General features: G+C 39.9%; 1 protein-coding gene across 1 annotated transcript; it reads right to left on the reverse strand.

Annotated features, from left to right (window-relative positions):
- Window positions 1–406: 406 nt before the first annotated feature.
- Window positions 407–16,676, reverse strand: c1ql4b (complement component 1, q subcomponent-like 4b). The gene is made up of 2 exons (XM_087800361.1): window positions 15,855–16,676; window positions 407–1,237 (listed from the first exon to the last, which is right to left on the reverse strand). Exons 1-2 carry the CDS (start codon window positions 16,392–16,394, stop codon window positions 1,058–1,060), a joined length of 720 nt encoding a protein of 239 aa, XP_087656487.1. The 5' UTR covers window positions 16,395–16,676; the 3' UTR covers window positions 407–1,057.
- Between the last annotated feature and the right edge of the window lie 479 nt (window positions 16,677–17,155).

The following is a 17,155-nucleotide window of genomic DNA, read 5'->3' on the forward strand; positions in this document are numbered from 1 at the left end:
CAACTGTGAGAAAAAATAAAAAACACTGCCAGGTACACTTCTCTTCCAAAATTGCGCACTGAGAAATGATGGCTTCACAAACATAGGTAGGCATTTAACAACACACACACACACACAAACACACAGCAGGTCATGTGGTCGGTTCCTTTTTGAAACAAATAATGACATTTTGAAATGATGATTCTGATATGCATCCTTGTTCTCCTCTGTGTACATACTAGCTTAGAGCTAACATTTGCTAATTTGATCGTCTTTAATAATTTCTCTGAATACATTTTTTACAAATGACATGCTAGTTTGTCCAGTATATCACAAAGACTCTTTATTATATGACTTTTATTTACAAGTTACATCAACTGGGTTTATTTATCTGCTGTCGCCTCATGTATGTTGTTGTTGTAGATTTAGTCGGATTATAGTTACTATCTTGCAGGAGCGCTAGCACCAGTCGATTGATTAAATTCCTCGTCAATAACTCAATAAAACACGTCCACGGTTCAAGCACAGAAGTCCCACATTGGTCAACAGCAGTAAATCGAAGGATATTTTCACAAATTGCAGCGTTATCGTGATGGAATCGGTCCCGGATGGTGACTGAGGCGGCAGAGGAATCATTATGACTTGAGGAGAATCTCACACATTTGCTGGATACACATGTTTTCGGGGGGGGTTTCTCGACGAGTCGAGGACACAGGCATCGACTCTGATCCGAGACTAAACACACATGCTTGCACACGACCATGGACGCTCACATAGAACACACACGACACTTGAGATTATATTGTTAAGATCCCTATATTCATGACATATTTCTGTTAGGTGTCGTCGGCCACATTGAAAATCCATTTCTGCGGTTTATCCGCCAGATTCGGGGACCAAGTCTATTTGAAAGTGTTTCCTCACCGGCCTATGGATGGATGTTGCTCTGTTTAAGATTTTCCTCTTTTTTTTTTACACTTAATTCCATGTATATATCGATCATGTTGCTCTCACCGCGTGCTGACATCATGACACAAGATGACGTTTAAGTTCCTAACATGGAGACAGACAAGGTGCATCAGTCAGGGTAGATGAGGAAACCAGAGAAGGTGCTGTATTTGTTGGTGTTTCCGCCATGGACTTTGCCTCCGTCCAGCTGCACACACACTTCGTCGCCGACGTCAAGATGCAGGATGACGCTGTTGGAGGCGTAGTCATAGTTTTGATCCGCGTCCTGAGCGATGGCGCTGGCCCTCACCTGTGACGAAAACAGAAAACGCTGTTAGTGGATTTACAGTTTTGAACTTTTTTCAGCCATTTTAGAGTTTCACCTTATGATCCGTCTGGTATTTCAAAGAGCAGCTCAGGGGGAACATGTGGCCCTTTTGCTCACTTCTATTGTTAGTTCAGATTAGATTAGATAAACCTTATTGATTCCTCTGGAGATCTCCTTCGGAAAATCGTTTATCCAGCACACAGCAACACGGACGATAGATTCATAAAACAAGAACAAGAACAAAGTGCAATAAAAAGAAAGTGCAAAATGACACAAGTTCAAAGAAAAATAACAAAATAAGTTTACTTGGAATAGAATCATCTTTTCACTCCACTCCTGCCCCCAGACTCAGAATTAAACAGCCTAATAGCACAAGGAATGAATGAGTCCCTGAGTCTATTAGTGTTGCATCATGGGAGGACTATTCGTGCTCCATCTGCTTCTCTGCTCACTGATGACAGTGTTCAGAGGATGACTGTCATCATCCATGATGGACAGTAGTTTGTCCAGTGATCTCCTCTCAGCAACTGTCACCAGTGAGTCCAGCTTCAGGCCAACCCTTGAGGCTTTAACCCTTGAGTTATTTTAGGGTCAAGGTGACCCCTTCATCTTGACAAAAGGGATATCACAAACACGTTTGTTTTCCACCTTGACCTGAGGTAACACAAGGGTCAATAATTCTGTAGTATTAATTAGTCTCTTAAGATACAAATTAAAAGTGATTTTTCTTGGTTTGTCTTTTTTGTCTGACGTTCTCTTTCGGCTTTTGGTGATAAAAATCCAAGGCCGTCAAACCGTCGCAATCAATACTCGTTGGGAATGAAGTAATCCGACTCAAACATCATACAAATTGGACCTATTGTCCCATGTTAATACATCCAGTACCCAATACTTAGTGTCCACTAAACACTTAAATTGCTTGAAAACTGGAGGTAATTTGACTGAAAACACTTACCTGTCGCTTTATTTTTAAACAAATGACAAGAAATTTGTATTATAACAATTTATTATAAATGCTAAAACTGTCCAACTGTGAAGCCACGCATTTATCGTGAAGATGAAGTCATTCTTAGCAGGTGTTGCGTTGGGCTGGTCTGCATAAATAGCCCATCACCCTGCATATTCATCTAGACAAAGAATGAATTCCGGTCACACGTATTTCGGTGTACGTGCGCGCCTACAGCAACACTTGCGTCGTTCTGTCACTTGAATTGTTCACGATTCACCGAGGCAACTGTGGATTAAGGAACTCGTTTAACGCGGATCATCTCTGTCGGATGAATGAGCTTCACACAACACAACAATCTTTGGAGCATGTTTTAGAAGTTGATGTTACTTTAAAGCAATCCAAAAATCTCTTAATATATTTGATCTTTATTTACAAGAATCATTGAGTGCTGACATATTATCACAAGCTAATGTGACGTGAAAAGGTTTGAATTTGACATCCCTGCTCTTGAGAATTTGTGCTAAAGGTCACGAGAACGATGGAATCTGTAGCAACCTTTGGCTCGTTGAACTGAAAAACTCTATTTAATACCTGAAATATCCGCTCGTGAAATGTGTAAAGATTTGATTGAATCTCGAGCTGTGAGTAGAAGAAGAACATCACACACAACATGCTAGAACACACAACAGGAGGGGACAACACCGTGTGTTCAACATTTCCAGATGAAGGTGGAATCAGTGATAATGTGGTGGATTTATTTAACAGCTGCTCTGACTCTGATCATTTCTATGAGGTTGTGTTGTGAAATTTCTCTTCTTTTTGCCTTTTTTTTTTTGGACACACACACAGCGGCTCTGTCTGTAATGAATAAGCGAGCAGACGATTAATAGTGCAAACTTCGACGAGCGCATCCATATGAATGAACGCAGATATCATCTCCTCCTCTGTCTTCTCTGACTTCTATCACTTCCCTGATCACCCGGACACGTCCAATAGAACCCGACAAGACATTAGTCCTCCATTCCATCACGAGATTCACATTTGTCTCATGAAGCAATCCATTCCCCGGCGTTTTGTTCCATGTAGAGGAGATTTTTATTCTTCTCTGTCAGACACAAATGAATCAATACACTTTGTTTTAATTCAACTCACATCAGCCCATTAATTGTGGCCTCTCCCTCCACGACCACCACCCCCTTCCATCATCCCTCTCCTATTTCCCAACCACATCTCTTCATTCCGAGGCCCATCTATCCATCTTTTTGTGTCTTTACACAGCGGCAGAATGCAGGTCACGCACACATTTTTCTCCCCCCCTGTGTTGGAGAGAGCGGCGACTAAGCGTGTCCCTGTCCGGTCTAAATCGGATTGATTAACGGCCTGTTTCTCTGGAAGGTCTCTTGAGGACCGGCAACCCCTACCTCACAAACACCTCCACTTCTTCCCACTTACCCCCCCCAGACCTCGCGTGTGCGGTCGGGACAGCGGATACATGGCTGCAGCTGCAGTAATTGGTAGTCCGACAGACATGGCAGCACTAATAGGTCCTAGCCCGTCTTGACTCCAATGCGAGGCCTATAAACGCAGGCCAGAGTGCTCAAATGGGTCCCATTAAAAAAAAGTGCAGGGGAGTCAATCTATTGTCATATAAGAATAAAAAACGGACCTATTTTCTCAACACGTCAATAACAAGAGGCGTCTTTTCTTGATTCGGTTTTTTAATGAATCTCGTGAGAGCACCTGAGAGAAGGTTCAGACAGCTCTGAGGGGTCCCTACAAGTCCCAGGAGGAGACGTCATGTGTTTTAACTGCAAAGACATTCTGACGTCTTGTTGGTCCAGCATCTGCCTGCGTGCTTGAGCGGCAGGATTCCCCTGACGTCGTTTTTCAGCGAAGTTAAAGACGAAATCTTTATTTTGTGATTTGAGGCAGATGCAAACAAAGAAAACTGAGGTGAAAAACAGATAAAGTGTATTTGTTGCCCTTTGATAAAAAATGTAATTTGATGATGTTTGTATCATGCTGCAGGAAAAAGTCATAATTGCACATGTAAATATAGCTTCTAATGAATGCAGTTTTTTTTGTCTCTCATTAAGACCATGTTTCCGGCGAATGAGAGGTTACGAGAGTGAAGTCCATTTTGATGTAATGATGTTATAAACTTCTCTTTCAGCCAGTGGCAGTCACGTCCCGCTTTGTTTATACAATGAGGTGGAGACATCCAGGAATGATTACGTACGATGACAAACCTCAATGCTTGACCAATCACAGCAGAGTGGGTGTGGTTATGGTAAACTAGATTTAATCTCCAGAAAAACAATTCAAAGGACTATTTCAATAAAAAGGAGAGTTTTGTACAAACAGACACATACTGATGAGAACAATAGAGGTCCAAGATCCATTTAAGACACACTTAAATCTCGGCTTCCCTCGTCTGTATCTACTAGCGCCACTTAAATCATTTGATGATTTTTCTTCCTTCATATCAAAATACAAATAAAAATGAAAAAGCAGAAGCAGGTGAAGGTAAGAGAAAGCACAGCTTTTCATTTCGGGGTTGAAATAATGCAACAAAAATAATCTTTTCAGTTAACATGTACTATTTCCGTTAACGGTTTAGTCAAAAACGCAAATGCTTTTTCAGGTAATATACTACAGGACATTGCATTTGCAAAGGATTGTGGGATTATTGAGCATGCATAGAACCGTCCGTTGTCGCTATTCCTATTTTGCTCGTATACTTGACAAGGGCTTGTTGTTAAGAACTTGTTGGTTCGTAGCGAAGCCAATGACATTCCATTCCAAAATACAAAAAACTTATTGGGAAGTGACACAGACATGAACCTTTACCTCTCATACATTAACGGCAACAACAGAAGTTGCTGCCGCGACACCTCGGCTCATTGAACTGGCCTTTTAAACATGAACATCTTCTAATTATATTTGCCAGCCAAAAGGACACACTGTTATTTATGACTTTTTATGCTTTGCTTTCTTAGCAAAGCTTACTAAGCTGTGACTCAGTCAGAGATGCTGACATTTACTCGGTTATTACGATGATTAATTCCGGCATCTTGCTGTACTGGGAACCAGAGGATACGCCTGATCGTTTATACATGGTATGCACATATTTTTAGGAGTCTGACATTTGAATTTGTATGTTAAGAGAACGATAAATAAAGATGAGTAAGCAGATATTTATACACATGTTCACATGCTCATGGTTTCCTCCAATATGGGTGATTTTCTTTATTAACTAATTACAAACCAGAAGTTGATTTTAAACCAAATGAACAGCTGTTCAAACAGAGTTGATAATAATTGATTTGGTTATTGCAAAAATTATTGGGAAAAAGAGAAAAATGCTTTTATTCTTGATAAATGATGAGAGTTAATTATGTAAGCATATGGTCTATTACCGATTTATTTAAAACGTATTATAATTGACCATTTATTAAACTTCACCATTGTCTTACAATATGTACTTACATGGACACACACTAGCAAACAAAAACTCAATCATAGTGAGACATACGCAAACAGTTAAACACACACTATCGAAGACATAGACAGAAAGAGAGACACACACACTCCACTCAGACACACTCTATATCACACACACACAGACACACAAACAAGCTTAGATGCCCATTTAGCGGCACATTATATCATTAGCAGCATCATAAGTGGCTAACACAACCCAGACTTCCAACTATATTTTGTCGGCGTTAGAGGAGCCGACACCATCACTGTGGGAAATACTGACCCTGGCAGAGCTCTATGACCCTGAAACCAGCACAGATGAATCTCGGTTTATACGCTGTCAGATACAATCCCAGTGAAAGAGAGTTCTCTTCAAGTGGGCAGGAAGCACGAGGGGCTCTGGGAGTAAAAACAAGAGGGGAAGGCAAATCAAGATTATTGTCAAGCACGGCAGAGATTGATAGCAACGAGGGAGTGAGTTTCTGTCTGCTGGACCGATTCCGTTCTGACTTGATCTGCTGCTGTTTGGGAGAGCAGAGACTCAGGAGGACACGGAGGATTACACTGTTTCCGTTTTTCATTACCCCGACCAGAGGAGAGCTTCTCCTCCCAGATACACCACATTTCCTTGTTCCACAAGGTGTTCCCTAATAAATGACTCTGTGAACTATTAAGATACATGATTAATGTAGCTCGTGTGCAGTGTTTTGTGAAGGTGAGTGACAGAATTCTACTGCTACCAGCTGTAAAATTCACTGCTATCAACCACATTTTCAAATGCTAAAAAGGTATCAAATTATAAAGATAGAGTTAATAACAACAGCAGCACTAATATTGAAGACACACTACCAATGAGGATAAACAATGTTTATTAGTCTAAATGAGTAATAAAAAATGGTTATTTTTAATTGAATTGAATGTAAATTTATTGAGATCAGCTTTTTTTATTGCCTAAAAGTGCAGGTGAAGTGATTCCCAGCATCACCTCACTCCAGGTCCGTGATGTACTTCGGAAGATTCCACCAGGGAAGGCTGCTGGTCCTGACAAGGTGTCTGCTCGGCTGCTAAAGTGAGCAGAGAAGCAGATGGAGCACGAATGCTCCTCCTCAAATGCAACACTAATAGACTCAGGGACTCATTTGTTCTTTGTGCTATTAGACTAGATTGTTTAATTTGGGGGCAGGAGTGGAGTTAAAGGTGATGTATTGCATGTTAAACATGTTATCATTTGCATTGTGCTATTTGTATTTGATCTATGTTCTTTATACTTAAAGTTTATGTAATTTTTCTTTTGTTCTTGCACTTTGTTTGTTATTGTTCTTGTTTAATCAGTCCATCATCTGTGTTGCTGTGTGCTGGAAAAACAATTTCCCGAAGGAGACCTCCAGAGGGATCAATAAAGTGTATCTATCTATCTATCTATCTATCTATTAACACAACCTTTAACCGAATAGTTCAGTGAAAAATATCGGGCTTGTATATTTCTTTTACTTGCAATCATTCTCAATCTTTAGTAATAATTCATAAAGCAATGATTTTATCTTGTTCTAAGCTCCGCCTCTCTGGCGTCAGCTCGATCTGGTCTGTCAGTGGAAGTTACGTAGGTGAGTTAACACATTCTCGAACACTTATTTTTTAAGTGGCCGCTCCAGAGTATATAAGGTAAAAACTTTATTGATTTAATAGTATTTAATATACTGCTAAAGAACCACTCAACTTTAACAAACTGCGAACAAGAGGTTACGAGAGCGGAGTCCATTATGACATCACAATGGCTTCACTCCCTCCTCCAGTCAGCTGTAATCACACCCGCTTTTTTTATACAATGAGTCCCTTTGAGGTAGGGGATTGGTGACATACGGTGACAAAACTTGATGCTTGACCAATCACAGCAGAGTGGATGAGGTTGTTTTCAGTGGGCGGGGCTTAAGCACATTTCTAATGTTAGTATTTCAATTAAAATAGTGTTTTGTAAAAACATACTGATGAGTACAATAGACATGTATTTAAGAGACAATTAAATCTAAATATTAGTCGCCATTTAAGTATTTAATAATTACCATTTATGACGCTTGCCTGTCCCAAGAAGATCAAGAAAACTAGTTTTTACGACGTGGTTGTACATTTCTGCTGTAGAATAATTATGCAGATTCTCATCAAGACTCTCATCTTTATAACGTTAATTTCAGCCCAGCTATAAATCTCCCTGATCATGAGCTGAAACGTTCCTTTTTTACAATTTTTATAACCAAATTTTCAATATTACTGAAGATTTCCGTAAAATCCATCGAAAACTATATTATATTTGATTTAAAACAAATAGATTATCCAAAAAAAAGGTTGAAAAAAACAACTTCACCAACACTTTAAGTTTAAACCATAAGCCTGGTGTTACATTTTACTTGGATTAAAAATGATGTCTTTACTATGATTCAAATGTATGTCTTTGTGTTTGTCTCATTCTTTGGTCTATGTTGTTGTATTTCATCTTTTTTTGCAATATGTGTTTCTTAATACATGTTTATAATAAACATAATAAAAACTAAATAGTTAAGTCCAGCAGCTCGAAGTTCCCACACATATTTTAAATCAGTTCAGGGTGAGTATAAAAACAACGATTTGTGTTTTGGAAAACTGAGGTGATTGCATCACCTGAAGTAAAACACCCATTGTTCCCTATTTTGTCCTGCTGTAATCCTCCGGCGATAAAAGTGACACGAGGCTTCGCCGTGATGTACGGACCTATAAGTGCGGAGGCGATTGAGACCAGTCTCTTAAACTCACCTGAGGGAATTGAGCCGGCAGCTAGAGCTCAACGTTGAGACGGTGGGAAATTGTATTGAGATTCACTTTTACAAATAAAATATATTTTCTCTCCTGCAGGTGGACATGCAGGACTCTCACTCTTCTCGAAGGTAATTGGAACTGCAAATATTAAAAATTAAAATAAATATTATAAATCATATTCTTTGTTCAACAGGTCATGGCGTTGATTGGTAAAGTCTCTAATTGCCTCCAACATGGAACCTTTGAGAGGGAAGAGAAGAGGTAATTGGACAAACCTCAACACACAAAGACAGTGACTTAGTGAGTCATCTGTGTGTCCATTCGTCTACACAAACATCTTTAAAAGATGGCCTTATAACATAAACCTTGTGAACATAAAGAAACGACATTCCTGCATGTGATCTGGTGGAAACAGATTTCTTTGTTCAGAAAACTTGTTAATGCGCGACACAAAACTTCCAAGCGTCACACGATAATAATGATATAATGGTCGTAGGAACAACAAAAGCATGACAACACAGACAAACAAGCCCTGGTTTCAGGCAGCAGGATATAATGACCCTGCCATTATGAAGGAACATATCGTCAAATAATGGCGGAGAGCTACAAATGTTCCTGGACACGCGTCAGAAGAAAAATATATGCGTGACATGGTATCAGGAGAAAGCAGACGTGTTTGTAAATATTGCGACATGAATAAAAAAAAGCACATGAAATAAAGACCACCGTGAGGAGCGACACCTCGTCTGATAAGTCGCAATTAGAAGATTCCACCTCTCGATGAATTAGGTATCGCACCTCCTCACTGACGGTGAGCTACTGCCTCTTATTAAGTCTCTCTCAAGAGCCACAAGTCCTGGCAGTCTTTATCCTTCCGTGTATCATTATGAGACTTTTAATTGGCCATACATATAATGCGTCTGTTTGATGGCAGAATAAAAACCTCTTTCAAGCGGGTTTACGGGTTACAGCACATAAGTGTTAAACCTTCACATTTGCTCATGGAGGGAATGTTAATAAAGCTCGGAGGGGGTGGATGACACACTGAGGATATAAACCCCTGCAGCCCAAATATAAAATATAGTTGCAAGACGTTAGAACAAAATGTATTTATCGGGAAATATACATTTGAGTTCTGTAGTTTTTAGAAATGTGACATCAATGGAGAGACATGTAACAAAGTTCCTAACACTGACATGTAGGAGGTGGTGGTGTATGCAGAAACGTATTTATACTTATGCATGAGACAAAGGCGCTATGGCGGTACGGTCAGCCATTTTGATTTTCCATCAGTCATTTGGTCAATCCTATTGTTAGGTAATTTTTCATGCACGCCAGAATCAGATCCTTTGTGTCATGTGATTCCATCTTGCATGAGCAGTTGAAGAAATGCTCATGTAGCTGCAACTTCAGATGTCTGAACCGCCTCAAGAGTTTCTTGGGGCGACACCAGTCGGTCAAGTGCGAAAGAGGACCAACACCTTCACGTCCTTCTCTTTAAAAGACTCGATTTGAAGTTTGAACAGACAGTGGGAGCTCATTAACATTGTCTTGTCGTCGTCACAGTGTCCAGCGCGTGGGTGGGTCAAAAGTTCTCGCAAGATTTCGCCATATTGTTCTAGCTATAAATATTCATACTCCCACTCATGCCTCATCACTGTAAAGGGCAAAGTACAAATTGATGGTGAATTATATATCCACTGAAAAGGTCATCTACCTCAACACCTACCTTGATCTTGAATTATTGCGCACAAGAAGAAATGATTTTATTTTAAAGTGCGTTTGCGTTGATACAAAGTTGCTGGGAATCTTTCAGCTTTCAGAGGACACTTTTGCTTCCTCTGGCCAGCTTGTCATGAACATCCATCCATCTTTTTACGCCGTCAGAGCCCCTACGGAAGTTAGGAAAGTGTCTCAGCTCTCTTTGACACGGCATCCATCAGTCCAGTCTGACAGGGAGACACACTGACAGACACAGGTATCGTCGTTCAGACCTTAAATGTCTAGAATGAGACGGTGAATAGAAACTCTGGCACTCAAACCTAAGACAAGTAAATGAAAAGTACGTCAAAGTGAAATCATAGTCTGGTCTGTGTATTTGTCACATAAAGAGATGAACTTTCTCTTGTGACAGATTTTGTCTCCTGGTAAGAACAGCAACATTAGCGGTAACACATTTTTGGAATGAAGACAATTATGAAGCAGCCCAAAACATTGGGAAGATTATATAAGTTTTACACTAAATTGACTTCATCCAACAGCACCTCATATAATTCAACTCGTTACAAATGTTCTACCTATTTATTTTCTACCTTCTTCAGCTACCTACTTCTAAAACGTGTATTTTAACAGCCAACTTAAATACCTAAGTTTCCCTGTTTATGAATTTTGGGACATTTTTTCTCATTTTAAGGTCCAGAAGGATGAAGCTGAAGTGTCTGTAGCAAATGAATACATATTAAATCCACACCCTGAAGAAGTGAGCTTGCGTAGAACTATAACTACAACTACTACGATAACATATATGTGTGTCGTAAGGTTTGGTCCTGACAAACAACTGTACAAATGTACACAATGTAACTTGATATTTTAGAGTAGACTCTCTTCAAGTACATTGACCTTCCAAGTGACTTTGGCCAATGTCAAAGAAATAGTGGGAGATAAAGAGTGTGAGCCAGATCGGCGGTGAATTGAGATAAATAATTGAGTGGATGGAAAAGATAATTAATATGAAGAGATGGGTCACTGTGAATGTGTGTGTGGAAAGGGGGGCGCAGGTTTAGAGGGGAGACGATCTCATCTAAAAGCTATGAAATATTTAATAGCTGAAGAAGACAAGAATGAAAATGTGAAGGCAGGAAACAAACCAAGTACTCAATTATAACTGACATTTAACTGTCCGTGCCTCACGTCCATCCTGTCCGATCAATAACAAGTTGAATAGCAGCTTTTATGGACTTGATCAGTCATGACTGATAGGAAGTGTTTAAAGAGAGAGAGAGTTTTAAAAAAAAAAAGTGCTCAATTTTGTACAACGTTGCGTATCATATCCAAACATTGACGTTCAGTCGGAGCCCAACAATGAACTTCCTGCTTATCGACGTCGGGTAGACTGAATGTGGAAGTTCTCCATGCCCTGTGTGGTTCTCGTGTACCAGACTCTGATAGCTAATATGACAGTTGATAAGATTTCAATTTGATTTTACTTTTATTTCTTGGGAGTATTACAAAACCAGGTAGGGGATTCTCCTTCGTTGGGTCAGCGGCCTTTCATTTGTATCTTCATTTGGGTCGCGGCCCGTCCTTTTTAGGGGGTTCTTGTATAAGAAGGAAAATTCAACAGGGAACTCTACTGTGCCCACGGTTCTCAGTCTCTTATCATGAGCCTCTATATCAGGGGTCTCAAACTCAACTCACCAGTGGTAAATTCTTGTGAGGACTGGGCTGCAGGCCAGTGGGGCTTTCAGCAATAAAAAAAATACATTTCTAAATTTAAATGTAATTGTTACATTTTTAAAATAGTGTTGTTTTACTGTGAATTTGGGACATTTTAAATATAAGTTCATGTGTTTTCTATTTCATAAAAGTGTTCAAACTGAACTACATTACAGCTATATAAATGTTCCTTAACCATCTGATTTAAATGGATCTCTCTTGGCTCTGCCTGCATTCATAAGAACTTAGATGATAAATCAACTTAAATTAATGAATGAATGAACGAATGAATGAATGAATATTGTTTATTTCAGGCATGTCAGTTTAAATCATCAACATCACACTTCATCGTAGTTCACATATTACATGCATGTGCCGGGCCACAGGTTTTCCACCCCTGCTCTATGGGGCTGAGGAAACTCATTTTGTCCATTTTGACAGGACAATGTCATGTTTGAGATTCTGTTCAAAGCTCGACAAGTTGTTCTTCCCAGTGGATCTGGTGTTCCATCTTTTGCTCACACTTAAACAAGAAGGAATATTATGAGATACATTTCAGGCCAGATATTACCTCGTATTCCAGCGGCTGCTACAGACTGAGAAAATGATGTTTAAAGCGTTTCCAGTGTAGACAGTAGAAGGCAAAGGCTCATAATATTAAGTGTTTCCTGTCTGTGTAGCATGTTAGCCTTTAAGCTTCTGCTACAAAAAGCTTGAAATATAGAGCTATTTAATTTTTTTCGGAACAATTCCCCTTGTTGAAATAATTCACTACTTTATTTATCGAAATAGCCTCATAAAAGGTACATAAAAACATTTCCCAGCTAAATTTAATAGACACAAAAAAGAAATACACATACCAGAAATGATAGCGACTGACAGACATAAAAGGGGTTCTACTTCATGGTGCTACGCCCTCTACTCGAGATTTTGATATTGGTTAGTCCCATGACGCACCGTTCCATAACACTTTGGCGCTGAAAAAACAAATATTGTGTGTGGCAATAAGTTTCTGATTCCTATGGTTCAAGTCTCTTGCAGTTGTCATACTAATACCAGCATACAGTGCCTGAATTTGTACTGGATGGAATTGTTTTTTTTGGTTCTAGATGGTGTCTCAGACAGAAATATGAAATGAAGTTGACATTTGGTCGGCCTACATCGCACAATGTATGAAATGTTTCCAATGAAAAATTGTTGAAAAAACATATAGAAGAGTAATGATTGGGATGAGTTTAAGCTTTCGAGGTAATACCTACGATACAATCCGCAATGCTACAGTAAAAAAGAGGGAGCTCTTTGCATACGCCACACCTCAGGAATCTTGGGACATTTAAGTGGTGTGGTCTAATAGCTTGTAACATGACTCAGATTGCAAGTTTGAGACCCCTGCAGTAGAGACATGTCAACGTTTCTACATCACCCCGAATTACATGATACGCAATTTGTCAAACTACCACCCACCGAGGGTTGGTGTGTGGACGCTGTTCTTCATGCTGTCCTGCTGAGAAGATCTCAACACGGATTGCTGAGGAACTTTGTGATTTGTTGTTTTGCACCCCTCACATCTGACTGTAAAACAAGCTGTGGTTCTGCAGGAGTGAAACAGATGCCGGCCAGCACTATAACCAGCAACACACTTTCATCATGCATATCATTAGAGAAAAACTACTCAGTATTCGACTGTGAAATTCTAACTGGTCCGACTAATTAAAGTATGTAAATCACTAAAGCATGTCAGTGAACAACAAGTGAGCAGCAGAACGGTCTGCTCACTTGTCGTTGCCGTCAGTTCATGTTGCTTGTAAATTATGTGCAGTCAAACCTCCATCGTGCCATCAAACACTCAAACTGGTTTAACTGCTTCTTTATTCTCCACTGGTAATCCCAGGACGTCACTCTTCATGTCAAAATTGGAGCTCCTCTGAGGAAAGGCTTAGTTTCTCCGACTTGTCACAGATCTCCAGATGGAAGCGTTTAAGGCTTTTACCAGACCTTGGTACTTGTTTATTTATTAGTGTTAAAGTGGAGTTCCTCGGAGGACAGTAGCCAGCTGTTGTGTTCAGGCTTTGTTGAGGAGTGTTGTCCCCTTGATCGCTCGCCTGTCATTCTCTCGACACGTCGCTTTGTTAGCGAACAATTAATTAAAGTTTTCACTTCTCATGTCGAGCAAATCTTCGTCTCCTGCTTTCAACCTGCCTCTCCTGATTTGTCCTCAACAATCACCCACAACATGATAAAATACACTGTGTTGATAAATTCCTGGGGAACCATCCACATATTGACAGCCCAAGCAAAGTATTTTAAGTTGACCTTCATTGTAGGGGTGCATTATGGAACCCCACTACAGTGGTCCCCTGTTTATTATTTTCTGAAAATGGTTTAATTTTTAAACTTTTTAAATCCCCTTTGAAGCCTCATGATTCCTCCCTGTTCTCTTTATAAATCTTTGCCAAACTTTCATTAAAGGGCAACTAATGTAAGTAAGTAAGTAAGTAATTTTTATTTATATAGCGCTTTTCCAGACCAGGGTCACAAAGCGCTTAAACAATCAAAACAATACTCAATAGAGTATATACTTTAAAGGGCAAGTTAAACTGATAACACAACAGGAGTTCCAGAAAATCAAGGAAAAGCCTGAACAAATAAAAACATCTTAAGATGTTTCTTGAAAGAGTCAGTAGATCCATCAAGCGCAAAGAGAGAGGAAGTTCGCTGAATTAATGTATTGATTTAAGTGTGTCTTAAATATATGTTGGACCTCTATTGTAATCAGTATGTTACAAAACTCTCTTTTAATAAGGATATGTACATGAGAAAATGTGGTTAAGCCCCGCCCACTAAAAACAATGTGTTTTTCTGTCGATTAAATCTTGTTTACCATAACCACACCCACTCTGCTGTGATGGTCAAACACCGGGGTCGGTCACCGAGGGTCATCAATCCCGAAAGAAGATACATTTAAAACATGTGAGTAAGTCAGAAAGGTGGGTGATTGCAGTGATTGCATCAATTGTTGAATAATGTTAAAAACTACTACAATATGTAAAGTACAGCTTTAGACCCAATCGGGATAAATAACACGATGGGCTGATTCATATTAGAATTTAGAAATCATAGATATCGATGGTAAAAACATTGAAATATACAAATCATAAATGGGGCAATTATTATTATTAGAATTATTGAAGTTATTGTTCTTTATTATTATTATTATTATTAATGTTCTAACCCCACGATGTTTTCCGGGATTGTTGATGTGCAGTGACAACAATCGATGCTTGACCAATCACAACGTAGTTGGGATATCTGGGGTAAACTAAGTGTTTTCAGAGGGCGGGGCTTAAGATCATTTTCTTATGAAAATATTTCAATAAAAATATGTTTGTACAAACAGACACATACTGATGAGTACAATAGAGGTCCAGCATCTATTTAAGACACACTTAAATCAACACATCAGTTGCCCGTTAAACAGTAAAGGGAAGAAAATTGTACCCTGGGTTTTATACTTGCTAGCTTAGCTGGTGCATAGCAGTGCTATCTGGATTCATTCTGTATATATATTAATAATATTAATAATAATAAAATATTAATTGTTATAAATGCTTGATGTATGAAATCATTTTTGCAGCTAATTTGTGTCTTAGACTTTATGAAAATCCTTTTCCTGTTTTTTTTATCCACAGAAATTGATTGAGATGTTTGGCCCTTTCTTCAACAGGGTAACTATGGACATCAGGATTTTTATGATCGAGTGTGGTCTCAGAATCGGTTGTATTAAAGATATGGTTATTGCTCCTACACTATCATTAGTGGTGCTAATTGCAATGTAACGTCATCAGGAAGAACACACAATATAAGTAATTCCAGTAAAATCATTCAATGATTCCAGAATCGTAAGTTTAAATAGAACACAGACAACATTGAGCGACACAATCTCACCTGGCCATTCTTCTTCAGGTCTGCCCACATGCTTGTCCCGTCACCTCCTCTCATCAGGACGTGGTAGGTGAAGTAATAGATGCCAGGGAGCGGACAGGTGAACTTGCCAGTGCTGGGCTCATAATAGTTCCCGACATTGGTCACCACGTCATCAAACTTGAGGATTTCACTCCCTTCATGTTGTTTCCTGAGGCCGGCGTAGAAGGCAATCTTGGGACTGTACAGTGACGGGCCGTAGCCACCGGGTCCTGGCCCCGGTGGACCCGGAGGGCCTGGTTTGCCGGGATCTCCGGGGGGGCCTTTGGGACCAGGGGGACCAGGTAGTCCCTGAGTACCCCTGAAACCTTGTTTTCCCTTACGGTTGGAAAAGTCTGGGGGCTGAGGGGAGACCGCAGTCAGCTCGCCTTGTGGCGGGGTCAACGTGTCACACACCATTTTGCAGCTTCCCAGCATTTCGTAATGTGTTCCCCCTCCTCCCGATCCTCCCCCTTTGGTAGTGTGGACCAAGAGGGGAATAGCCACCAGGAGAACCAAGACCATGGCCACGCCAACTCCAGCTGCGATCACACGTTTCTTGCGGCTGAGGCGGGAGGCGGCCAGAGTGAGGAAGTCCTCCTCCCCCTTTGCAGGGATTGTTGTGCCGGCCAGGCTGACCTCTGGGTAGGATATGGATTAAGAAGATGAGGGAGGAAATGTGCGGCAGAGGGCGATTCTAGCGCCAGTTCCGGAGAACAGCCGAAGAAAAATCAGAAGTCTTTTGGTGTTTTAAACAGCTTTTCTATTTCCATGGTTTAATGAGCGTAATGTCTCCTGTCACTTGTTAAGTATTTCTAAGCTGAACTTGGAAGTCAGGCCTTTGCTTTGTTATCCGGCGAAGAAGACGTGGACGCTCCAGTGAAGAACTCTCGGTTTCTCAGGCAGCAAGCTGTCAGGTGGGGTCTACAGTTTTCCCACTGGAGTTCATCTCACCCCGCACATACAAAGATGGGGCGCTGACCTGTCTGGAAACTGGAGTCGGTTACGTGCTTTTTATTGGATTACAAAAAGCCACTCAACAGCTCCATTAATCCATCTTTTTGAATCAAATTTAAAAAGGGATGATTTATTCTCTCATACCGGTAGTTGAGGGATTTAGAGGGAAAAATAATCTGTGAAAAAAACACATTTATATATATGTAAGAAACTACACATAACGACCAAAAAAACAAACATGAAAGTGCAACAGTAAGAGTTTCAAATAGTTTTTACATTAAATAATGTGCTTTTTTAATAGCTGAAACAAAAAATAACTTTTAAAATAA

Source organism: Callionymus lyra, chromosome 10 (genome assembly GCF_982586985.1).
Source record: "Callionymus lyra chromosome 10, fCalLyr1.hap1.1, whole genome shotgun sequence".
NCBI lineage: Eukaryota > Metazoa > Chordata > Actinopteri > Syngnathiformes > Callionymidae > Callionymus > Callionymus lyra.